Source organism: Ptychodera flava, unplaced genomic scaffold (assembly GCF_041260155.1).
Source record: "Ptychodera flava strain L36383 unplaced genomic scaffold, AS_Pfla_20210202 Scaffold_63__1_contigs__length_709137_pilon, whole genome shotgun sequence".
Lineage (NCBI taxonomy): Eukaryota > Metazoa > Hemichordata > Enteropneusta > Ptychoderidae > Ptychodera > Ptychodera flava.
The window spans coordinates 375,001-402,614 of record NW_027248385.1 but is presented as its reverse complement, the minus strand read 5'-3'; the positions used below and the strand labels follow the sequence as shown (position 1 = coordinate 402,614).

Sequence of the window (27,614 nt, the reverse complement as noted above, 5' to 3'; positions counted from 1 at the left end):
AGTCCACGGTCGTCATGATTGTTGGTAGTAGCTGACCTTGGACCGAGACTTTGAATGGCTCCGTAGTATATCCGTAGACACTTCCGGTCAAGGGTGATGACAGCAAGCTGCCGTTGTTGGCCCGTTTACGGCTGGTTCGAGTAGCCTTTCACGCTTGCATTGTTTACATGGCCACTGACATACATAATATGCCATGTGTCAAACCCAGTATCGTCTAGGAATTTGCAAACGTACTGAGTTCTGTTTCACCCATACGGCAACGAAGCAAACCATGTTGTCAACAAACGTACTAGTAGTACAACCAGGGACTGCATGCTGAGCGCCAGCCAGACAGACGACAAATGCGTGCGTGAGGACTCAAAAAACATGATAAATCATACAGTAAGACATTATTATAAACATTGTGCACCATTATCAAGATTTATAGTTTTTTGCATTACATGGTTTATCCGATACTTTCCCTCCTTTGAAATGCGCAGTCCTTTTTTCGTTTTCCCAAAAAAAACTTTCTCCCTGTGGGGCCGCAATGCTGAATAATGGAATACATTATCAGTAATAATGTATGGATATGACGTCATAAAATTCACAGGTATTGACAAAGCTATAATATAATATCAAATAATGGTTTTGATTGTGAGTGACTGATCGATTGATTAATTGAGAGAGAGAGAGAGAGAGAGAGAGAGAGAGAGGGAGGGAGGGAGGGAGGGAGGGAGGGAGGGAGGGAGGGAGGGAGGGAGGGAGAGAGAGAGAGAGAGAGAGAGGAACTTAATGTGATTTATAAATTGGTGTATGTTTTGTGTGCGTTTACTTCTGCAATCTAATCCAAAATACAATAAACAAAGCTTGAACTCTCTGCAACCCATTTTAGTATATGAGGATGTTTGTTTTGTTAACTATATATTTCAATAAGCCCATGGCTTTCAATCAAGTAAGAATCGCAAGATGGGTTTAACAGTTTCATAAATGTGTGTCTGTAGCTAGTGTTTGTAGCCGGCATTATATTATCAGCGAATATTTCTTATACAAATTGTAGAAATGAAGTATTGTCTATTTGGCGCTATGACCTCACTCTCTTTTTTGATCACCGATGATCACGAGTTCTAGTAAATACGTGCACATCAGAAAATCTTCGCTTTATGGTAGAATGCTCCTCAGGGGCATATATTTGGACTGCAAACTTTTCCATTTTTTTCTGCTCTACCTCTTGCAAGGGCTTGTTTTGAAGCTTTGGGAGTAAGAAAAAAATTCACGTTCTTATCTTTTTGAAAATCGAAAATTTTGTTTTCCTCAATAGAGTTAAAGGGGAAGTTCACCAAGGGTGATTTTTACATTTCTGCTAGCTTTGTGGTCACTTGCCCTGGAAAAGCTGTTTCGCCATTTATAACTCTCGCGTTTTTTCACAAAAAACGATAGAAATAGTACAGGAAGTTGCCCATATAATTTGAATCATGAGAAAAAAGCGCCAAGCTTGGAGCTTGCAAAATGTGATATGGAAGGAACCATCTTCCCATGGGTATGCATTGTCACTCACCCATGCTTTTAACCCCTTGACTACCAAGGCCAATGTATTCCTATATACCAGGCCCCTTATGTAAATATTGATAAAATCTTGGGTGTGGTCATTGCATGAACACTGCTTAGAGTAAAAATTAAGTAAGTACCAATAAACCATATATTTTCTGAATCAGCATGAAATTTCCCACTTTTTCATACATAAATTTTGTATTTCCAGGTCACGTGACTGATCACATGACACGTCATGTGACGAGAGTTGGCAAAGAATATGAATATTTGAAGCATCAGGACGTGTTTTGAATCCATAAAATGATGCAAATTTGAATACAGTTGCAATTTTCATGGCATTGTCTTTACATATATGCAATAATAACTACCCTTTACTTTATTTATAGATGTACCTATTTAAGATTTTTCTCACAAAAGGCAGAGTAAATGAACCATAAACATCAGCATCTGACGTGATTCTGTATTTGAAAATCAACACATTTTATATTTGTAAACACCTGCTTTAAGTCTTCCTTGCAGAAACATGCATCTAAAATGGTTATGATTTATCAAAAAACATTTCACAATATTTAAAAATACATTTTAGGGAACAACATATCACATGACCAAACACATGACCAGTCATGTGACCAGTCATATTGATAATATGGCTGCTATAAAATTTCACTGGCTTATAGTAAAACACTGTATTTCCTCTAGTTTCATTCACGAATATTGCTGTTAATAGAACATATTTACATATAAATCATTTGTTTTCAATAAAAAAACATTTCATTTCATTTAAAAAAAACCCATAAACATCTTCGCGATCGTCCGTACTTCTGAAAACTGTAAACAATCAGCGCGACGCTTCAGTGATCAGCCTGACCTTTCAGGGTCGAGGTCATGGGTCACGACATTTGCTTCCGGATTTTGGCCATATTCGGACGTACGGGGGCGCAATCACATTCAGGCCAGATCGGAATACATCAATCTTAGTTGCGCTGCATGCAGGCGCCGAAATTACGGGATTTTTAGCGACAAAAACGAAGCACAAATACGCCTATTTAACTGTGCCGGATATTTCCGGCACTCAAGGTATATGGTAATTCAATATGGCGCCGGAAATATCGGCGCCATAGGTAGTCAAGGGGTTAAACCAGGCTGTGCGTATTCACATAACTTTTGTTTATACTGAGTATCCTTGCATAAAAGATAAATCATTTATAATAAACTGTCCGCTGTCAGATTTTTGTGTTGCTGTTTACTACTGTGTTACTGTGAGTGAACAATGTTGGGGCCATACCCGTCCGAAGATGGTCCCTTTCATATCACATTATGCAAGCTCCAAGCTTGGAGCTTTTTCCCATGATTCAAATGACAAGGGCAACTTCCTGTACTATATTTATCGGTTTTTGTAAAAAAATCGCCTGAGTTATAAATAGCGAAAATAGTTTTTCCTGGGTAAATGACCAAAGAGCTACCACATATGTAAAAATCATCCTTGTGAACTTCCCCTTTAACACAGGGATGTCGGGCATTTTGAATTCAAATATCTGTAAATCTTGGATTATTTGTTTCTCTTTCCCGAAAATCTCCACGATGACGCCTGAATGTTATTTTCCCCCTCTGTCTCATTTCCGCTTTTTAAAGTTTCTCTATCAGTGGACAGATCTGTGGCATTCACAACTACATCACTTGACAGATTGGTCTGTTGTTCCACATCAGCCTTCTCAATTCCAACAGACCTCTTGTTAGATATTGCTTCTCTACTATCTTCATGCATGCTTTTCGCAGTGTTATCTGAGCCTCTTACATGGTCAGAAGACTCAATCATAACAAGACAGATTGGTTCCGGAGATTCTTGCTCAATAACGACACAATCGTTTGGGTCATTTCTGTCCATAGATTCAGCCATGAGCCCACTTCTACCTTCTATGCGTACAGGTCTAACACTCCTAGGCTTAAAGGGTGGTGTTTTTAGGGTTCAGCACATAGTCTTGTTCACTTTGTGTGGTTTAACTCCTTTCAACTTCAGAAGTTTCTTGGATAACTTTATCCTGGAGGCATTCACTCATTTCTTCTTCTGTATATATCGACAATGGTTGATAACAGCATGGTTTCAACACATTCCTTTTAACCGTCTGTGTTTTCAAAGTTTTCGTTGAGCATATCACATATACTGGCAGATCAGGGTTGAGTCTTCTCTCAACAACATACAGAGTCTCCTCCACAAATCGGCGATTTTATGTTGACCTCGTACGTTTACGTTTCTAGGTAATACTCGATCACCTTCATTTAGCATCACCTCTTGAACTCTCAGGTCATATCGTTCCTTACTCTCTTGAGCTGACTTCCCTTGCAGCTCTTTTTGTTCTCCGGAATACCTTGTCCATTCCGGTTTTCAAGTAGGCAATACATTTCGTCTGCATTGTAGGATCCCTGTTTTCAGGTTATATTCCAAATCGTACGTCCAAAGCAATCTTCGCTTGCCTTCCAAACAGCACGTGGTAAGGTGTGAAACCTGTGTTTCATAACCGTGCAGTTGTACGCATGTACCAACAGCTTGACATAATCCTTCCAGTTGGCCTTCTGTTCGTTCTAAAGCGTACCCATCATATTAAGGAGGGTACGAATGAATCTCTCAGTCTCTGCATCCCCTTCAGGTGATAGGGCGTGGTCCATGACTTCTTGATGTTCAGAAATAGACAAAACTCCTATATTACTCGTGACTCAAAGTTCCGACCTTTATCAGAGTGAAGTCGTTCCGGGCATCCATATGGTAGCATAAAGTCTTCCCATAGGTGCTTGACTATCGTTTTAGCTGTCTGGTTGGTGTCGGTATCGCTACAGCAAATTGCGAGAAATGATCGGTAAGCACCAGTAAGTCCTTGATCCCTCCTTTACATTCTTCAAGGCTCAAGAAGTCCATGCAGATGAGTTCTAGCAGTTGTGAAGTTTCAATACTCACCATCAGTGCACAGGACTTCAGTCCTGCCTCGTCCTTCCTTTGAGTACATCTCCTACACGTACGTTGTACTACTTCATATTGGCCGATATCAGGGGCCAATAAAACCTAGCTTTCAATAAATCAATGGCACGATCCTTTCCCAGGTGTCCACAGTCATCATGCAGCCCTCTCATAGCTTCCTGGTGAAACCTATGTGGTAGAACCAAATGGTAGTAGACTTCTCCATTAGATGATGTCCTGGCTCTGTACAAACCCCATCACAGAAGCAGAACTTACTCTAATCTCTCAGTGCTATTCTTAGCCCTTGTGATTCATTTGCTAGTTGCTTCCTAATCATCTTATCTTTCTCGTCGGTCCTTGTGTGGACCAAGGTTGGTACGCATTGTATTGTAAGGTCTCTGTCCTGCAACTTTGCTCACTGACTTAATGTAATCGTAGGCAATGTCGCCTCACCTCGCATCTCCGGTGGTTCAGCCATTTTCTTTGATATTTCTCGTACTGAGGAAGCTAGGGCTTCCACCTATGGTGTATCTTCATTGCCATCAGTCCCAAGAGGCTCCCCCACTGAATGCACTTGGTCAGGAGTCATCGCTACAGTTTCATAGAACCGCTTTTCTGACACTTCAAATCCTCGAGCAGTGGTATTGGGTTGTCGTGCACAATCCATTGGCATCACCATTCCTTAAACCAGGTCGGCAGTGAATCTTCAATTTGTACTGAGACAAAGCCCGTTGCCCTTTTGCATTCATTTTTGCAGTACTTGCTATGTACGTTAATGGATTGTTATCAGTAATACCGTGACATCATTGCAAAAGCAGTAATCATGAAACTTTCCTGTAACGGCCCATTTCAATGCGAGAAATTCCAGTTTGTGAGCTGGGTAGTTCTTCTCACTGACAGTCAAACTAATACTCGCATATGCGACTGGTTGCAATTGTTGCTGTCCATCCGCAACTTTGACAGTTTGGTACAGAGCAGCTCCAAGTTCCGTCAAGCTTGCGTCTGTGTGAAGCCCAAAGGGTTGTGTATAGTCTGTGTAGGCCAAAAGCGGAGCCGAAGTAATTTTGTGTACAATCAGCTCAAAGGCATCTTGGCACACCTCTGTCCATTCCTATGGGGGTGGTCATTTTCTTTTTTCCTATTCTTCCTTTTCGTCGGATGTCCTGCTGTCAAAGTATGCAATGGCCGAGCGATCGATGAATATACATGCACAAATCTATGGTAATACCCTGCAAATCCCAGGAATGTACTCAGTTCTTTTACATTGGTCAGGACGGGCCATGTCCTCAATGCCTAAGTCTTTTCGGGCTCGGTCTCAACTCCATTTAAAGATACAACATGTCTAAAGTACTTTATCTTCTCACAAAAAAGCTGACACTTGGTATGCTTAATCTTCTCCGTCGCATTCTTTGAGTCATTTAAGAACCTTATCAACTTGGTCCAGATATTCCTCAAAGGTCTCTGAAAAGATGACAACATCATCCATATAGACCATGCAAATCCTCATGTTATTATCCCCAAACAATGTTCAACAACATGCTGACATGTAGCACCAGCATTCATAAGTCCGAAAGGCATAACAACAAATTCGAAGAAACCAAACAGGGTTGCGAATGGCGTCTTCAGGATGTCCTTCTCGGACATTGCTATTTGCCGAAATCCACTCTTAAAGTCAATCGACGTGAACCATTACGCACCTCACAACACATCCAGTCCCTCCTGGATAAGAGGCAGAACTTACACATCTGGAGTCATCTGCACATTTAAACGTCTATAACTCAAACATATACAAGTGGATCAATCTTTTCGTCTATAACTCAAACATATACAAGTAGATCAATCATTTTTTGCTACAAGGACGAGAGGGAAAGACCAGGGACTTACAGACTGTCTTATTACTCAATTGTCCAACAATTCCTGTATCTGTGCTCGGAACTCCTCATACAATGGTGGCGGTATCCAGCAATACGGTTGTTTGACCGTACGTTCATCTCTGGAGTTGATCTCATGTTTGTGGATCATACATCTTCCTATGTCATTATCACTGGTTGAAAATGATGCAATCTTACGTTCAAGCACCTCCTGTACTTTCTTCATCTCATCTTTGTCAACCGATGAATCAGTCATAAAGGATAATTCTCCAAGCGTTACTTCATTCACTTCCGATGACTCATCTTGTGCTTCATCGTCCTCGGGGTTTCTTTGTGGCTGTACTTCTATTCCTCATACCAACTTCACCGTAGCAATAACCTGCCTTGGCTTAATGACGACGGGTTTATCTCTTTCATTCTTTATTACCATGATCACGGCTGTCGAGCGTCTTCCACACTCAGCAACAGTCACCATTGGGTTCAGAGTCAACCCTTTGTGTCCACTCCAGTCGTCATCATCGCCTAACAATATTTCATGTTTCTCTCCTTTAGAACCAGCCATCATGCTCCCTGGAATGTTATGTGCAGTATGGGGCTTCAATGTAACCCATTCGTTAACTCCTACTCGCACCACTCCCATGTTTCCATTTGGTCATTAGAACTGTTCACGACCACGAAGAGTAGTAATCGCTCTTCTCGCTACTGGCTTTATCCTGATCATTGTCTTACCACCACCGTCCAGCATATTCATTGTAATATAATTATTCAACCAGTTGTCCCCGCCAACAATGGCACGCGATCATTATACTCAGTTCCTTTCACCACCAATGCCAACAGATTGAACGTGGTAGCGTCGTTAAAAACGTGAATAGGGAAACAGACTTCAACTTCTACTACACCAATGAACTCCAAAATATCATCTGTCAAACCCGCAATCTCGAGAACTTCATCAAACCTCGTAAATGGCACATCGGATAAGTACACAAGATTCAGTTTTAAGGAAAGTCTTCAATATATGGCTTTAATAATTTTTTTCCTGTTTAAGAATTAAATGAAATGTGTCCAAGTGGACAGGTATTTGTACAGAAGATGCAAATATTGAATAACCTTATGCGACCCAGGTCAGCACTCTGCAACCAAGGCTACCCTGTCACTTAGAATAAACAAACGGTCTGATTCTATGAAACGAAAGAGGACTTTGGCAGGACACTTCCAAGAAGACGATAAAAATTAATATAGCCAATTGTAAATAAAAAGGAAGCAGCATGAAATTTGGGTCCAAAGAGACCTGTACAGTGCAGTGATTCTATAAAAAGTACACGTCTGCTGTCCAATCCTAAATACGGAAATCATAAACTGCATATCAGTTTCAAAACAATATAGGTGGAATTTTTTTTAGATATAAACTTAACCTTTGCAATTGCCAGGGATGTCAGTTTGGAATATATTATTTAATGCACAAAAAGGGTAATAGCGAAACCTACTACCAAATTACGAAAGTGAAAGTTGCTGCGCCTGTCGTCTGCTATAAAAACTATGATATCATAACCGATGCGCCCTCTATGACGTGATAGTCAAATAATTTCATTTTAGGCAGTCACTCATAAACAAAGCGCTCCATGTGTGTAACTAAATCATTTCGCCTATGCGTTCCAACGCGTACTTAAACGCGACATTTTTCCAGTACGCGTACTTGTTAAAAAATGTAACTTATACACCTCTCTAATTACCTTTATGGTCCCTTGTAAGTATTACTGAAAGTTTTAAGGAATCTAAATATTATCAAATAATGGTTTTGATTGTGATTGATTGATCGATTGATCGATTGATTGAAAGAGAGAGCTAGAGAGAGAGAGAGACAGAGAGAGACAGAGACAGAGACAGAGACAGAGTTAGAGAACTTAACGTAATTTATAATAGGAGTATGTTTTCGGCGTTTACTTCTGCAATCTAATCTAAAATACAATAAACAAAGTGTTAATTCTCTGCAACCCATTTTAGTAGATGAGGATGTTTGTTTTGGTAACTATATATATTTCAATAAGCCCATGCCTTTCAATCAAGTAGGAATCGCAAGATGGGTTTAACATTTTCATAAAGGTGTGTCTGTAGTAGAAATGGTGTATTGTGACCGTATTCTCCTTTTCGATCACCAATGATCACAACGAGTTCTAGTAAATACGTGCAAATCAGGTAAACTTCACTTTAAGGCAGAATGCGCCTCAGGGGCATATATTTGGACTGCAAACTTTTCCCTTTTTTTCTGATCTACCTCTTGCAAGGGCTTGTTTTGAAGCTTTGGGAGTAAGAAAAACATTCACGTTCTTATCTTTTTGAAAATTGAAAATTTTGTTTTCTTCCATAGAGTTAAAGGGGAAGTTAATCAAGTGATTTTTACATATGCGCTAGCTTTGTGGTCACTTGTCCCGGAAAAGCTGTTTTTCACAAAAACCAATAGAAATAGTACAGGAAGTTGCCAACATAATTTGAATCAGGGGAAAAAAGCGCCAAGCTGGAGCTTTGAAATGTGATATGGAAGGAACCATCTTCCCATGGGTATGGCATTGTCCACTCACCCATGCTTAAACCAGGCTGTGCGTATTTACATAACTTTTGTTTATACAGAGTATCCTTGCATAAAAGATAAATCATTTATAATAAACTGTCCGCTGTGAGATTTTGTGTTGCTGTTTACTACTGTGTTACTGTGAGTACACAATGAGGGGGCCACACCCGTCCGAAGATGGTCTCTTCCATATCACATAATGCATGCTCCAGGCTTGGAAATTTTTTCCTGTGATTCAAATTACATGGGCAACTTCCTGTACTATTTTTATCGGTTTTGTAAAAAATCGCGCAAGTTATCAATAGCGAAATTAGTTTTTCCTTGGTAAATGACCAAAGAGCTACCACATATGTAAAAATCATCCTTGGTAAACTTGCCCTTTAACACAGGGATGGCGGGCATTTTGAATTCAAATATCTGTAAATCTTGGATAATTTGTTTCTCTTTTACAAAATCTACACGATGACGCCTGAATGAAATTTTCAATTTTGAAGAGAATGGTTTGAATCGGTAGTTGAGGAAAGTTTGAGCAAAAGTTTATTAAGTATTTCACTTTCTAGGCGCATACTAACAATAAAAGCTCATTGTCTGTTTAAAATCGTGTTGTTAGCACGAAAAGTGAAATATCGGTGAACTGTTTTAAAGACTTGTTAAAATTAGCAAAGTTTATAATACAGTAAAAGTCACCGAAGGCAGACAGTTGCGTATACATTACGATTGCTTTTTTGTAGGTTGCATACTAGTTTTGTAGATAATGTGGTGTACGCGACTCCGCTCAGGATCAGTTCAATATATGGTAATGTGGCTTTGATCCTAACCCAGGGAAAATCCCCCTCCCCAACTGTTCCACACATATGTTGTTTTCAATGTCCTGTCTGGCTACGCCACCGGGTAAAGACTCGAAAAATGTCCTAGGTAGAAATAGCAACTACAACCAACCTCCTAAGCTAAATAACATAAGGATCTTGTGATTGCTGAATTCCGGACTGGCTACCACAGCAAGAAAGGGTTGAAATTAACTAAAACTCAACAGAGCTGAGCGACAACGATGCCCGACACGACATCATGGAAATCTCTTCTCTCTGAAAGCAAATGCTAACATTCCAAAAATCATGTGACTCCTAACGTACTTCTAATTGGCCACAATCCTCTGTCCAGCAGGTAAGGGAACCCGTCACTCACGGCCGACGAGTGACGAAGTGAAGCCGAAATGAAGCGATATACCGATCACGTATCACATTAGCATTTCAATAACGTCTCCCTGACCTCAGCATTCAAAGTCCCTTGAGAATAAGGAATAACAAACATACAGCAAAGACTAGAAGAAAAGGGGATAGCCATCCCGAAGCCCTGCAAATAGGTAAAGACTTGCGATATTCGCAAGGTCCCTATCGTCTGTAAACATAAAAACCATCGTCGTAGTAACAAAACTAAAATCCACTGCCATGTGAAAAATGCACGCTTTGTCACCTGTATACAGTCTGTCCAGGCAGCTAACCAACAACTGCTGCCCCGTCATAGGTCCTACTACCTTCAAAAACTTTAAAAACACTGCAACACCAGAAAAAAGTCAGCAAAAATGACTGTCAATAAAACAGTAAATTAAATTTACCTTGTCTCAGCCCAACTGTATCAAATGTAAAAATCTCAGTGAACTACCACGCCAGAAATGTTTACACGGTCAGTCAAAATTTGAACTGTGAAAATCTTCATCTTAGAAAAATTCACACAAATGTTTTGAAACTTGTCAAGCAGTTGCTAACTACTATGTTTGGTCACACAATCTGTGTGAAAAATCACCATGAATCACCATGAAACCTTTCTGATACAAAATCTGTTGAAACTCAAAAACGGTGACATGTCAACCCTATTTGTAACAATCAACCCAATTTGTAACAAAAATTAACCCCATATAGGTTTAGTATGATTTCGGTCAGAAAACAAGATGTTAACATTTTTAACCGAAATTGGTGAAAATTGCCCCGAAACAAACTTTTGGAATGTATCTGCACAACTAGGTTATATCTTACGAGTAGGCCTCTTATACCAGGCAACCTGCACAACGAAAGTTAATCAAATGAGCATTTTCGGAAAAAAATGAGTTTCGACAAGGAAAAAATAAAAATTGCCCCAAAACATACTAATATGTATATTTCATCAAGATTTCATCAAATACGGCCATTTTTTTTGAACATTAGGTTTTGTTACAAGTTGGTTAAATTTTGTTACAAATAGGGTTGATTGTTAAAAATAGGGTTGAAACCTCAACCCTATTTGTAACAATCAACCCAATTTGTAACAAAAGTTAACCCCATATAGGTTTAGTATGATTTGACAGAAAACAAGATTTTTAACATTTTTGACCAAAATTGGTGAAAACTGCCCCGAAACAAACTTTTGGCATGTATCTGCACAACTAGATTATATCTTACGAGTAGGCCTCTTATACCAGGCAACCTACACAACGAAAGTTAATCTAACGAGCATTTTCGGAATAAATGAGTTTCGACAAGGAAAAAATCGAAATTGCCCAAAAACATATTGATATGTACATTTTATCAAGATTTCATCAAATACGGTCGTTGTTTTTGAAAATTAGGTTTTGTTACAAATTGGTTAAATTTTGTTACAGATAGGGTTGATTGTTACAAATATGGTTGATAGTTACAAATAGGTTTGACACGTCAACCCTATTTGTAACAATAAACCCAATTTGTGACAAAAGGTAACCCATATAGGTTTAGTATGATTTCGGACAGAAAACAAGATTTTTAACATTTTGACCAAAATTGGTGAAAACTGCCCCAAAACAAACTTTTGGCATGTATCTGCACAACTAGATTATATCTTACGAGTCGGCCTCTTATACCAGGCAACCTGCACAACGAAAGTTAATCTAGCGAGCATTTTCGGAAAAAATGAGTTTCGACAAGGCAAAAATCAAAATTGCCCCAAAACGTACTAATATGTATATTTTATCACGATTTCTTCAAATACGGCCGTTTTTTTGAAAATTAGGTTTTGTTACAAGTTGATGAAATTTTGTTACTAATAGGGTTGATTGTTACAAATAGGGTTGATTGTTACAAATAGGGTTGACACGTCAACCCTATTTGTAACAATCAACCCAATTTGTAACAAAAATTAATTATAGGTGAAATCGTGAAATCTACTACCAAATTACAAAAGTGAAAGTTTCTGCACCTGTGGTCTGCTTTAAAAACTATGATATCATCACCGCATCGCCCTCTATGACGTGATAGTAAAATGCTTTCATTTTAGGCAGTCACTCATAAAAAAGCACTCCGTGCGTGTAAGAAAATCATTTCGCCCACTCGTACAATTCTTGCTGATGCAACTTCAGGTGATATTTCAAATCTTACGTCCAAAGCAATTTCGCTTGCCTTCCAAACAACAGGTGGTAAGGTATGAAACCTGTTGTGTCATAAACCGTGCAGTTGTATATATGTACCAAGAGCTTGACATAATCCTTCCAGTTGGCATTCTGTTCGTTCTCAAGCGTACCCATCATATTAAGGAGGGTACGGATGAATCTCTCAGTCTCTGCGTTCCCTTGCGGTGGTAGGGCGTGGCATATGACTTTCTGATGTTCAGAAATAGACACAATTCCTGTATTACTCGTGACTCAAAGTTCCGACCTCGATCAGAGTGAAGTCGTTCCGGGCATCCATATGGTAGCATAAAGTCTTCCCATAGGTGCTTGGTTGTCGTTTTAGCTGTCTAGTTGCATATCGAACATTCTTCAAGGCTCAAGAAGTCCATGCAGAGAGTTCTAGCGGTTGTTAAGTTGCAATACTCCCCACCAGAGCACAGGTCTTCAGTCCTGCCTTGTCCTTCCTTCGAGTACATCTCTTACAAGTACAATTGTAGTTCTTCAGATTGGCTGAAATCAGAATCCAATAAAACCTAGCTCTCAATAAATCAATTGCTCTACCAATTGCTCTATCCTAGGTGTCCAAAATCATCATGCACCCCTTTCATGGCTTCCTAGCGAAACTCATGTGGTAGTACAAATTGGTAATAGACTTTTCCACTGGATGACGTCCTGGTTCCATACAAAACATCATCACAGAAGCAGAACCTACTCCAATCCCTCAATGCTATTCTTAGTCCTTGTGATTCTTTTGCTCGCTGCTTCCTCATCATCTTATCTTTCCCGTCGGTCCTCGCGTGGACCAAGGTATGGTAGGGTCTCTGTCCTGTAACTTTGCCCACTGACTTAATGTAATCGTAGGCAATGTCGCCACACCTTGCATCTCCGGTGGTTCAGCCATTTTCTTTGGTATTGCTCGTACTGAGGCAGGTAGGGTTTCCACCCATGGTGTATCTTCATCACCATCTGTCCGAAGTGCATCCCCCATTGCCTGCACTTGGTCAGGAGTCATCACTACAGTTTCCTGGAACCGCTTTTCTGACTCGTCAAATGCTCGAGCTGTGGTATCGGGTCGCCATGACAATCCATCGGCATCACCATTCCTTAAACCAGGTCGGTAGTGAATCTTTAATTTGTACAGAGACAAAGCCCGTTGCCCTGTTGCATCCAGTTTTGCAGTACTTGCTATGTACGTTAGTGGATTGTTATTAGTTAAAACTGTGACATCATTGCGGAAGCAGTAATCATGAAACTTTTCTGTAACGGCCCATTTCAATGCGAGAAATTACAGTTTGTGAGTTGGGTAGTTCTTCTCACTGACAGTCAAACTTCTACTCGCATATGCGACTGGTCGCAATGGTTTCTGTCCATCCGTGCCATCGACAGTTTGGTACAGAGCAGCTCAAAGTCCTGTCAAGCTTGCGTCTGTGTTAAGCTCAAAGGGTTATATATAGTCTGCGTAGGCCAAAACCGGAGCAGAAGTAAGTTTGTCTACAATCAGCTCAAAGGCATCTTGGCACTCCTCTGTCCATGATATGGGGGTGGTCATTTTCTTTCTTCCCTATTCTTCCTTTTCGTCGGATGCCCTGCTGTCAAAGCATGCAATTGCCGGGCGATCGATGAATATCCCTGCACAAAAATACGGTAATACCCCGCAAATCCCAGGAATGTACTCAGTTCATTTACATTGGTCAGGACGGGCCATGTCCTCAATGCCTCAGTCTTTTTAGGCTCGGTCTCAACTCCATTTGAAGATACAACATGTCCAAAGTACTTTATCTTCTCACAAAAAGCTGACACTTGGTATGCTTAATCTTCAGGTCGCATTCTCTGAATTGTTTAAGAACCTTATCAACTTGGTCAAGATATTTCATCAAAGGTCTCTGAAAAGATGACAACATCATCCGTATAGACCATGCAAATCTTCATGTTATTATCCCTAAACAATGTTCAACAACATGCTGACATGTAGCACCAGGGTTCTGAGTACAAAAGGCATAACAACAAATTCGTAGAAATCAAACGGGGTTGCAAATGCTGTCTTTGGGATGTCCTTCTCGGACATCGCTATTTGCAAAAAATTCACTCTTCAAGTCAATCGAAGTGAACCATTTCTCACCTCGCAACACATTCAGTCCCTCCTTGATACGAGGCAGAGCGTACACATCTGGAGTAGTCTGCGCATTTAAACGTCTTTAATTCACACATATACGAGTAGATCAATCTTTTTTTGCAACAAGGACGAGAGGGGAAGACCAGGGACTTATAGACTGTCTTATCACTCCATTGTCCAACCATCCCCGTATCTGTGCTCGGGTCTCCTCATACAATACTGGCAGTATCCAGCGATAAGGCTGTTTGACCGGACGTTCATCTCTCAAGTTGATCTCATGTTTGTGGGTCATACATCTTCCTAGGTCAATGTCACTGGCTGAAAATGATGCAATCTTAAGTTCAAGCACCTCCTGTACTTTCTTCATCTCGTCTTTCTCAACTGGTGAAACTGTCATAAAAGATAATTCTCAAACCGTTACTTCTTTCACTTCCGATGACTGATATTGCGCTTCATCGTCCTTGAGGTTTCTTTGAGGCTGTACTTTTATTCCTCATACCGCCTTCACCGTAGCAACAACCTGCCTTGGCTTAATGACGATGGGTTTATCTCTTTCATTCTTTATTACCATGGGCACGGCTGTCGAGCGTCTTCCACCCTCAGCAATCGTCACCATTGGGTTCAGAGTCAACCCTATGTGTCCACTCGAGTTATCATCATCGCCTAACAATATTTCATGTTTCTCTCCTTTAGAACCAGCCTTCATGCTCCCTGGAATGGTATATGCAGTATGTGGCTTCAATGTCACTCGTTCGTTAACTGCTGCTCGCATTTGGTCCATAGGACTGTCCACGAGCACATAGAGTAGTAATAGCTCTTGTCGCTACTGGCTGCATCCTGCTCATTGTCTTACCATCACCATTCAACCTCTTCATTGTCATATAATTATTCAACCAAATGGTCCCCGCCAACAATGGCAAGCATTCGTTATACTCAATTCCTTTCACCACCAATGCCAACAGATTGAACGTGGTAGCATCATTAAAAACGTGAATAGGGAAACCAACTTCAACTAATACTACACCAATGTACTCCAAAATATCATCTGTCACACCCGCAATGTCAGGAACTTCGTCAAACGGCGTAAACGGCACATTAGACAAGTACACAAGATTCAATTTTAAGGAGAGTCTTCTATATATGGCTGTAATTTTTTCCTGTTTAAGAATTAAATGAAAAGTGTTCATAGGACCGCTATTGATACAGAAGATGCAAATAATGAATGACCCTCTGTGACCCAGGTGAGCACTGTGTAACCAAGGCTACCCTCTTAATTAGAATAAACAAACGGTGTGGTTCTACGAAACGACAGAGGCATTTGGCAGGACATTCCCACGAAGACGATAAACATAAATAGAGCGATTGTAAACAAAAAAGGAAGCCAAATGAAATTTGAGACCAAAAAGACCTGTACAGTGCAGTGATTCTATAAAAAGTACACGTCTGCAGTCCAAAATACGGGAATCATAAACTGCATATCAGTTTAAAAACAATATAGGTGGACTTTTTTAACCGATATAAACTTAACTTTGCAATTGCCAGGGATGTCAGTTTAGAATATATTATTAATACACATCAAGGGTAATCACGGAATCTACTACCAAATTACGAAAGTGAAAGTTGCTGCGCCTGTCTTCTGCTATAAAAACTATGATATCATCACTGATGCGCCCTCTGCGCTCCGTACGTGTAACTAAGTCATTTCGCCCACGCGTTCCAATGCGTACTCAAACGCGACACTTTTCCAGTACGCGTACTCATTAAAAATGTAACTAATACACCTGTCTAATTACCTTTACGGTTCTTTGTAAGTATAACTGGAAGTTATAAGGCATTTAAATATCATCAAATAATGGTTTTGATTGCTATTGATTAATCGATTGATCAGGTGAGACAGACGGACAGACAGACAAACAGACAGACAGACAGACAGACAGACAGACAGACAGACAGACAGACAGACAGACAGACAGAAAGAGAGGAACTTATCGTTATTTATAAATAGGTGTATGTTTTTGGCGTTTACTTCTGCAATCTTATCCAAAATACAATAAAACAAAGCGTGAACTCTCTGCAACCCATTTAGTATATGAGGATGTTTGTTTTGGTAACTATACATTTCAATAAGCCCATGCCTTTCAATCAAGTAATAATCGCAAGATGGGTTTAACATTTTCATAAAGGTGAGTCTGTAGTTACTGTTTGCAGCCGGCATTATATTATCAGCTAATATTTGTTATGCAAATTGTAGAAATGGTGTATTGTCTATTCGGCGCTATGACTGTACTCTCCTTTTCGATCACCAATGATCACAACGAGTTCTAGTAAATACTTTCAAATCAGGTAAGCTTCGCTTTAAGGCAGAATGCGCCTCAGGAGCAAATGTTTGGACTGTCAAACTTTTCCCATTCTTTTTTGATCTACCTCTTGCAAGGACTTTTTTTGAAGCTTTGGGAGTAAGAAAAACATTCACGATCTTTTTGAAAATTGAAAATTTGTTTTCCTCCATAGAGTTAAAGAGGAAGTTCACCAAGGGTGATTTTTACATATGTGCTAGCTTTGTTGTCACTTTTCCCGGAAAAGCTGTTTTCGCCATTTATAACTCTCATTATGGGGAAAAAGCGCCAAGCTTGGAGCTTGCATATTGATATATGGAATGGACCATCTTCACACGGGTATGACATTGTCCACTCACCCATGCTTAAACCTGGCTGTGCGTATTTACATAACTTGTGTTATACTGGGAATCCTTGCATAAAAGATATATCATTTATAATAAACTATCCGCTGTCAGATTTTGTGTTGCTGTTTACTACTGTGTTACTGTGAGTGGACAATGTGGGTTCCATACCCGTCCGCAGATGGTCCCTTCCATATCACATTATGCAAGCTCCAAGCTCGGAGCTTTTTTTCCGATGATTCAAATTACATGGACAACTTCTTGTACTATTTTTATCATTTTTTGTAAAAAAATCTCCAGAGTTATAAATAGCGAAAATAGTTTTTCCTGGGTAAATGACCAAGGAGCTACCACATATGTAAAAATCATCCTTGGTGAACTTCCCTTTCAACACAAGGATGGCGGGCATTTTGAATTCAAATATCTGTAAATCTTGGATAATTTGTTTCTCTTCTACCAAAATCTTTACGATGACGCCTGAATTTTATTTTCAATTTGGAAGAGAATGGTTGAATTGGTAGTTGAGGAAAGTTTGAGCAAAAGTTTAAGTCTTTCACTTCTAGGCGCATACCAACAATAAAGCTCATCGACTGTTTAAAATTGTGTTGTTGGCACCAACAGTGGAATATCGGTGAACTGTTTCAAAGATTTGTTAAAATTAGCAGAGTGTATAATACAGTAAAAGTCACCAAAGGCAGACAGTTGCGTATACATTACGTTTGCTTTTCTGTAAGTCGCACACAAGTTTTGTAGAAAACATTGTACATAAACCGAATTGACTCATTTGAATGTTTGGATGTAACACACAACAAAATAGCACCGGAATGTGCCGGAATTCTCATCATGTTGATGATATCTAAACAGGTTGCTGCCGGTTAATATGTCAACACTCAGGTAAGCAAAACATGATAGAGTTAATGCAGACGGAAGGATCAGTCTTTCTGTTAGACACACACGGATAAACACAGAAGCAATGACTACCACATTTGTGTCAAACAGAAGTGTCTATCGAAAACTAATTTTTATACTGCCTTATGCAAGATGTTTTTGAAAATTTTACTTAATACACCAAGCCACTGATACACATCATTCCAACTTTTCCCCACTCAGAAACTGACCTTTGTCGAAGAGAGATATCTACCAGCTTGCGATACCTGCCAAAAAGCGTTTGAATGTAGAGACAAATTTGCTATGGTGTAACCTTGATTTAACAGTTTGTAAGAGATGGCCATGTCTCTCTACAAAATCACCATATGAACTGCATGCTCTCGCATATCGAATAAGCTGGGAAATGTATACCCCCATAAGCAAACATCATGTTGCCTATAGTAGTACTAAACTACAAAAAGCTGTTACACTACTAAACAGTTTTGTTTGAGACGCCGTACCGAGTTCATACTCAGTGGGTTCTAACATAGCGGTGGATTTAAATCAGACGCTACAAGACAGCAACTATACAGAAATTCTGTGACATACATTCATCTACATTGAAACGTTGAATATATTGTACTGTAAAGCAGTCGAAAAATCCGAACTTCGGTCATATGTTTTCAACGTGACCTGACGCAACAAATGACTCAATCGCCACGCTATACCTTGACTCATACTGGCGGACGAGAGGACAGCCATATTAACGGGCTCAGCAAGCCTCGCCCGTTAATTTTTGGCTTTCCTCTCGCCCTTGCCCATAGATAAACTTTAATGGTCAGCTCGTCGTCCGTTATTTCTATAATAATGTCACGGTCGGTTGTTTAAGCATTGATATAATCTGAAAGTTACAGACGCTATGTAATTTTGATTGACCCTTTATTGGTCCTATTTGTCAATAAATCCTCAACTGGATTTTAGCATTCTGTAGAACAAGCACGATGTCATTACTATATGTGGAAGACGACGTTAAACCGCCTAATCTTTTTCACTGTGTACTTCTTGGTACGTGTTACCTTTGCTTTATTTCAGTGTGGTTCACGGGCTAGCTGTTTAGGAGCAAACTCAACAAGGGCAATCACCGAATTCGTTTGTGTGAGTTGGGGTCGCGGTATTCGTGGAAAATGCGGTTGCGTTGCGGGTAGGGGTAAACCAAGACGAGTGTAGGGACTGGACAAATGACACGGAGTAAAATGAAAGAATAAAAAAATATAATGAATAACGATCGAATAAAATTCAAATGTACCGGTACAGAGCAAAAATATCGAATTACAATCTCGTTAACAAAATCGTACTATTCCTAAATCAAACGTGCTCGCTTCAGCACTCAATATGTCTAAATGTTATAAAAATAAAAGACATTGATTCAGAAGTGCAAAATGATATCAAAAACCTGTTACGTCGAGAACAAGTAACACTTATGGTGACAATGTTCAGCTTTTGCCACTCGTTGCTTTTCACTTGTCAGACAAATCAGATCAAAGGCTCTGAACTTGTCATACAAACAGTACAGTGTCCGTTGCATTAATTGTCCAAACGCCTATGTGGCCACGTTGACAACACAGTGACTCATTAGCATTTCATCCAAGGTACACGTTCCTGGAGAAAACGAGCGTAGCTTCGCCTGCCGAAAGTCACTTCAGGCGTAGTTCAAAAGTTCATAAACAAACGCGAGAAACAGCGTCAACTTTCACCAATGAGAGCGTCTTCCCGCAAACAGCAGTCACGTCGTTGCCTCCGAAATTAAACGAGATGGGTTAGAAATTAACGTTTGCCTCAGTAGTGTGTAAATGGGTATAAAAGTCAGCCAAGCATGTCTCAGCTATAACCCATAGACGTTACACGTAATTTACTATGTATAAGTTCAACTGGGAAATTCGTTTGTCGACAATGCTCCGAGTTCCTTCAAACGCGAAGTAAAACTCAACAACAAAGCACTGATCAGTTCTGCTAATGAAAAATCACTTATATGGTCGATTAATCATGCTCGTAAAATGATCCGTTGACAGTTTATACGTTGGCGTTGAGTTATGCGGCTCGTTGCATTCCTCACGCCCAGTTCAGAGAACTTCGAATGGCCGTAATCATTATCAAATTGAGTCCGATTTTCATGCGACTTGCATCGATCGAATCGTACTTACATCAGCTTTTAAGACGTGAAGCATCAGCGTTGAGAAACCTGTGCGAGCCTCCTTAATCGTCGAATGTCTGCAACCGATGACACCAAAGAAGTGTTTTGATTTCGGCGAGCACCCACGCTTCCTTCAAGTACAGCAGACTTGACATTAAATCGGGTCGAAGAAATACCGCTTCACACGCCGGGATCTCACAAAGACCAGCTCAAATAATGTCAGATAACATCCAGCTTCCATCGCGTCCCTTTTGTATGCAGTTCCATCACACGATTCCGCCGATGGTTCGGATTTTTGTTTAGACTTCCACTCACATCGACCTTACCGGACACCGGCCATATTCGAAGTTCTTCATTATCAAGTTTCCTTCGCCGTATTACACCCGCAAAACTTTGGGTGAAATACACGCGCGTCTTCTTCGATTTAGCTGATTTAACTTTTTTATCAGCTAAAAGTCAATAGATAACAATAAAAAAGCTTTCGTACAGGAATCAAACAAATCTGAGGTCTAGATATCACATAAAAATACAATCAAAACCCTCGGAATACTTTAATAACGTAATCACCTTAAAAGCAAAAGTCATTATTTAAAATCGTCTATCATCAACTATTCGTGGGTCATCCCACTATGTCTTGAGGGGGTCATTGCCTACGGTATCATACGCACTACAACTGTTGCACTTGTGCACATTGTTCACAGTTTACCTGGCGAGTTCGCCGTCACGACAGTGCAATTTAGTTTAGACACAGAAGTGAAGTAGCATGCGCCTCAAAAGTGAAAGATTTAAACTTTTGCTCAATATTTTCTCAAGGAATCTTTCAACCATTCTCTTTCAAATTGAAAAAAAAAATCATCCGTCACCGTGATAATTTTAGGTTCCAGAGACACGAATTAACAAAGTTTACCGATACTGGAAATTCCAAATGGCCGCCCTTCCTGTGTTTAACTCTATATGAAATAATAAACTTTTCGATTTTCAAAAAATCTATGACCGTGAAAAGTTTTCTTACACGAAGAGCTTTATAATGAACCCCAACAAGTGGTAGATTAGGGGAAAAATGGTGAAAGAATCAACCTTTTTTGTGGTTCGTCGCAAATGTTACTCTAAACATTAGCGACATTTTCAAAGCTACAGAAAAGCGTCAGTTACCTCTCTACAAATCATGTTCCTCGGGAAGTAGACTTCCGACACCAGAGACTGCCGTAAATTGTTCGGGTAATTAGGCGCTAGAAGTGTGTATTTTCTCTTCGTGTGACTTGCTAAGGTAAATCACTGCAAGCATAAATAGAAGCAACATTATCCTCACACTCTGTGAAGTTATATCGACAATACGAAATTAAGTGGTACATGTGTTTTTAGAATCCTATGAAATGTTTCACAGGTATCAATGGCGCAAAGCTGATACTAACACTCTGTAAATCAGCCTCTCACACTCTACCAACATAAGTAAAAACCTTACCGTATTAGATCAGCCCTCAACTGAGAAACTCATATAATATTTCATTATACTGATCTCGCTTGAATTATTGCAATAAATTACTGTTCGGTTTCCCTTCATTTGAAATACGCATACTGCAAACATTTCAAAATTCGACAGCGCGACTTGTTATCGAGAAGAAGAAAAGTAATGACATAACTCCCATTTTTTGACCTTCATTGGGAACGCATCCGATTTAAAATTATCTGTATTACTTTCAAAGTAGTTTGTAGTCATGTGCCATCTTATATTCGTGAACTCGTGATTGGACGTTGCACCAATCACACCTTACGTTCACATTCTAACGGGGAAATTAAGTTACATCAACCCTTTGGTCGCACAGTTTACTATGGAGATAGAGGGATTTCAACTTGTACGCCTCGTTTGTGAAATTCTCTACTGTCACACATGGTGCTCTTCAGTTATTTGATAATTTTAAAGTAGGGTTAAAAACTTACATTTTTTAGTCATTTTACACATGAGTTTTACATCTTGATCTATTTTTAACCATTCCCCGATTTTATAAGTTGTTAATTTTATTATTTTTTTATATCTTGCTGTTATTTTTCACTTTTTAATGTAAAGCCTATTGAGATATTTAAATATGTAATGCGCTATATAAGAAAAAAAATCATGATTATGACTATGCCGAACGTGCCGATACCTTTTGCTATGGAATGATTGCATATGATTAGCGAAGCGTGTCTTGAAGGTGTTGTCATTGAGACCGATGTAAACGTTTTCCGTGTTGTCCCCGTAGATACTTTGGCCTTGTAAACCACGCCTTTGACTTCAAGTTCACAGTTACCCTTCAAGGGGCATGTCGACTTGACCCGGCAATTATAATCAGCTGGTTGATCCTTAGACAAATCTCCGGTGATAACCCTGTTATTATGCAATTTGATAATACTTGCCATATTCTTCATATAGCCGTAACTCAGTTTGTGTTTTTATTAAACAGAATAAACACAATTAAAGTGAGTACAGCTGTATGAAGAATATGGTTAGTATAATCAACCGCCTAATAAGAGGCCGTAATTGCTGGAGACCAACGTAAAGATGGATCAGCTGATTACAGTTCCCGGACAAGTCTACATGCCCCTTGAAGGAACGCTTATCACATGCGTTCACAACGCGAAGGTATCAACGGGAGTCAGCAAGGAGGAGGTCTATATCGAACTCACTTATAACACCTTCAAGACTCGCTTCGATAATCACATGCAATCGCTCCGTAACAGCAAATACAGGAACAGCAAGCAGCTGTCAAAGTTTATTTGGTCTTTGAAAGACAAGGCTGAGGTCTTTGACATCTTGTGGTAAATTATCTACTGAACGTCGAGTTACTCTGACATCAGGAAGTGATGTAATCTTTGTATATCAGAAAAGCCACGCATTACCAAAGCTGACAAATCTACACTGTTAACAAACCCTCTGAGTTGGTTTCAAATTGTCGACACCAAAAAAATATTATTTATCAAATTTTAACACAACCTAGACACAGAAAGGTATACCAAAACCATATAAATTTCAGCTTAGTGTTAAAAATCTTTTCAATTCTGTCTGAAGATTGCGCAGGATGTATGAAACTTAATTATCAGATATTATTACTTTGTTCTTGAAGTGATTTGTGTTACTATTTATTCGCTGTGCTTTGGCCATATACATATTTATTACATGCCTCGTATATCGAACGTCGCGCGCTCCATAGGATTCAATGGTAACTTGTCGATGACGTCGGGGGCCGCACAGTCGTCGTTGGACTGAAAGTGAACCGGGACTATTTTCAGCTTGACAACCTTTTATTTAAAAATGTCGAAATTTCATGTTTTGCACAGGAAATCCGGTTTCGGAAAACTTTGCAGAAAAAAATTGATAAACCGCATAACAGTACTTTAGGTATATCACTGCGCCATCAAATGATGAAAATCGTTCCATTTTTAACGGATTTTCGTTAAGATGGAAATTAAGCATTGGATTATCATTTGCCAATGAATCTAAATATTATCAGGCACAGAGAGGCATATGATAAAACATTTTAGCCCTTACATGGGACCATGTACCCTCTACAGGATTTGCCCTCCTTACGTCGGGCAAATGGTCACCTGCCCTCGGGCTCATAGTCCCATGTTTGGGCTATTATTTATATATATATATATATATATATATATATATATATATATATATATATATATATATATATATATATATATATATATTTATTTATTTATTTATTTGTTTATTTAGATGCACAGGCAGTAAGCTTGGAAGAAACCCCAACAGATACAGTCACAGTGGTTGGCAGGGATGCACAGCTGAATTGCAGTTTCCGTAATCTTGGAAGCGAGACGCCAACGTGGAAAATTGTAGAAAATGGTCGCCCTGTTAAACTAACAAGCAACTTCACTATACTTCGGCCGGGATACAGCTTGATTGGCGAAGCATCGATTGGAGGATATCAAGAATATCATTTGCATATGATGAACGTACCTTTAGATTTTGGAGGCACTTACACGTGCACTTTGCTCGGTCCGGCTGCTAATCAGAACAGCGCAGACGCAGAGCTAAAAGTACTCGGTTTGTAACACACCAATAATGGTTTTTTACTCAGCTAATGACGATTAATTGGTAGATGGTAAAAGGGAAGAAATCACATTAGGTTGCTTCAGGAAATTTCAATCTTATTTATCCAATGCATCTTTATTTCTGGCGGAAGCTTTTTACATCATGAATTCGAGGTAGAATTGGCCTTGGAGACAGGAAAGTGGATTATCAATTTCTTAGAATTCATTTTTTAATAATCTACCTCTTTAGGAGGTGACCTTGAACAAAAGTCTGTCTTTCATTTTTAAAGCACATACTCCCCTAACAAAAAAAAAAGAAAAGTCATCATGAATATAAACATACTCTTTTGTCACTGAATTTGTAAGTTGTGAATGGAATATCATCAAATTGTCTGCATTTTGTATGCCGTACAAAAACAGTGTTTTGACTCTCTGGATTTGCTTGTCTTTTCTTTCTAAAATTTTCATATCTTGTTTTCATGTTTTGTGTCTTCCTTTGCAAATATGCTCTTAGCGTATATAGCTATATTTCTTTAATTACAGAAAACGGACCCATTTGTGGGATCAATCCAGGTCCTACAGCGGTGTCAGATGAAAATGAGTCGATATTTAGCTGCCATATCAATGGTAGCTTACTGGGTGACCTAGTGTGGTTGAAGAACGGCAAAGAAATCTTGCGTGGCAATAGTTCCTCACTGGAATATTCAACGACACTTCAAAAAGGCGACAACGGTGCGGTGTATAACTGCCAGTACGAAAACCGAGATATTCCGTCAGACCTTTGGCCCCAGTTGACATGCGTAGACGACATAATCGTTGAAGTGCAGTGTAGGTATATTTATTGTAGGGAGTATATCAAGAGTTCCGGTTTTTACAGATGATTATTGTCGCAGACGATGGCGTACTTTTTACATTGCAATCCTTTCATATTTTCTTACCATGTCATTTCATAAAAGAGACAATTAGTGACATGAATGACCAAAAGTAATACGTTTTGATTAAAAGGGCGCTGCACCTAACACGGCGTATTTTACTCTAAAATAACTTTTTTTTTGCAAATACCCGTTCAATTTAATTTGTTTACCCAAGATTAAAATATTGGTTGAATTAATCTTTAAATTTGTCAAGCAGTCATAACTTATGTGATAAAGAAGTGTTAATTATGCAAAATATATGCAAATCACCCGTTTTCTGGCTTCTTTCTTCTCCCGATTTCAGGATTTCAAGAGTTAAGCACCACTCTAGCTGGATCAACTTTTTGAAATTTTCACATTATGTTTTTTAAATGTTATAAGAAAACGACTATATTGTTTGTCTTTAAATTGCGACAATTTGGATAAGAGGCATTTTGATTTTGCTAATCATGATTTTAATCTTTTTTTTGTTAGTGTCAGTCTTTCAACCCATGCCATTTTAGAATGAGGAGAGATGACGCAAAACTAAATAGTCGTTTTATTCTACATATACTCTTTTTTTAAAGTGAGATATTACATTTCAGAAAAAAGTGTCATAACGTGGGAAACCACTGTAACTCTGGACGTTCAAATGAAATATTTGCCTATCTGTTGCACACTAATTTAAATAGTCAACATATCATCTACTTTACTTTTTATATTGACAGACCCAGCGACAGTAGCTGTCACAAACAAGACGATCGGACCAGTATTGGAAGGCGACAAGGTGTTTGCTGTCTGTCAAATTGCAGTCGATGGTAATCCTGAAGTTTTGCAAGAGTTTTCCTGGTTAGGACCTGATGGACGGAGGGCAAACGATGGGTTATTGCTGATTGACAATGTCACCAGACAAGACAATGGGACGTATATTTGTGTGGCTGAAAACACGTATTATGATAACAGTACCGGACGAGGGAGTGCGTCATATGACGTTATCGTTCACTGTAAGTAAAACAAACGTCAGGAACATCTGCTTGTCCTTGAAAATACAGACACAAACCTACAAATAAAAGAAAAGAGCGGAAAAAATGAGAGAGACAGAGAGACAGAGTGACAGGCAAACAGAGGTAGAGACAGACATAGAGAAAGATGAAAGATTATTCAAGGCAGGAAAATACATTGAAGCGATGGTAAAGGATGATATATATATATATATTATATATATATATATATATATATATATATATATATATATATATATATATATATATATATATATATATATATATGTATGTCCTTTAAATAAAGGGAAGACAATTTGAAATGCGTTAATTATGTTTAAGAAACAAACAATAACAACAAACCAATGATGAAACATTTCAGATGTACCGTTGGCACGAATAGAAGACAGTAGCGGTGGTAAAGTGATAGAGGGCGATGTCTACCTCGCAAGTTGCATTGTTCATGCTAATCCTGAAGCTGATATTGTTTGGACCGATCCCTATGATGAAATCGTCAACAGTAGCCAAACACTGGTCATTGCAAACTCAACGATATCAGACGCTGGAACGTATACCTGTAATGCAAATAATACATATTTCAATGGACACATTGGGTATGGAAATGCGTCAATTTTGTGGATGTACAATGTAAGTACCGCGGCGTGCGTGCTCTGTAATTTTACGCATAAGTTATTATATATGTGCCATTTGCGAAATATTCAACACTGTCATATAAACGCTTTCAACCTGAAGATACCAACGCTTGCTGAAACGTATTGTTGATTCTCGACAAAAGTTGAAGTATTCGGACATTCCGTGCAGGTAACTGCACGTTTCTTACATAGTTGTCGGGTCTCGTGTCTTTCCATTTTTGTATTACTGTTATATGTGAATTTTGAACCGAATCATCGAACGACGTTTCCATTAATATCGTGACTTGAGTCAAATTCTACTTTTGTTTGTGTTTTATTTTCCATACTCAATGAGAAACTTAAATAAAATCGCAGCCATAATTATTACTATCTCTTTACAATAGATTCACCAGAAATTGACCATTTCAATGAAACAATAGTTGTGATCGAGGACAGGAACTTTACTATAGTCTGTTCTGCCGATGCCAATCCGTTACCAAACGTTACGTGGAAGAATGATACAGGCTGCTTATCAAACGATGAAATGTTGACATGTGTACAAGTTCAACGACAACAAAGCGGTGTTTATATTTGTGAAGCGTCCAACAGATTTTGGAACGGTGTCACGACAGCAAGCTCAAAGTCATTTCAGCTAATCGTGCAATGTAAGTTAAAAAGGTATCTGACATCTTTAATTGACGTAAATATGTAAGATTACCTATTAGAATGAAGAATTTAAAGCAGCATGTCTGCTTTAAATGCATTCACATTAGTATGGAAACTGTTTAAATGCTTTTTTATATTTACATTTAAGCTGGTTTTGTTTCCCTCACCAGATCCACCTACACTTTACGTGCCGGCAGAGCATGTCTGCAAGGAAGAAGACAA

General features: G+C 39.1%; 1 protein-coding gene across 1 annotated transcript in view; it reads left to right on the top strand.

Annotated features, from left to right (window-relative positions):
- Window positions 1-27,614, top strand: part of LOC139128647 (cell adhesion molecule CEACAM1-like) — a 285,077-nt gene that overhangs the window by 256,710 nt on the left and 753 nt on the right. Inside the window, exons 2-3 of the mRNA XM_070694387.1 lie at window positions 27,131-27,391; window positions 27,563-27,614. The exon at window positions 27,563-27,614 is cut by the window's right edge and continues 212 nt beyond it. Of these exons, the coding sequence (XP_070550488.1) occupies window positions 27,271-27,391; window positions 27,563-27,614 (173 nt within the window). The 5' untranslated portion in view covers window positions 27,131-27,270. The remainder of the gene's footprint in view (window positions 1-27,130; window positions 27,392-27,562) is intronic.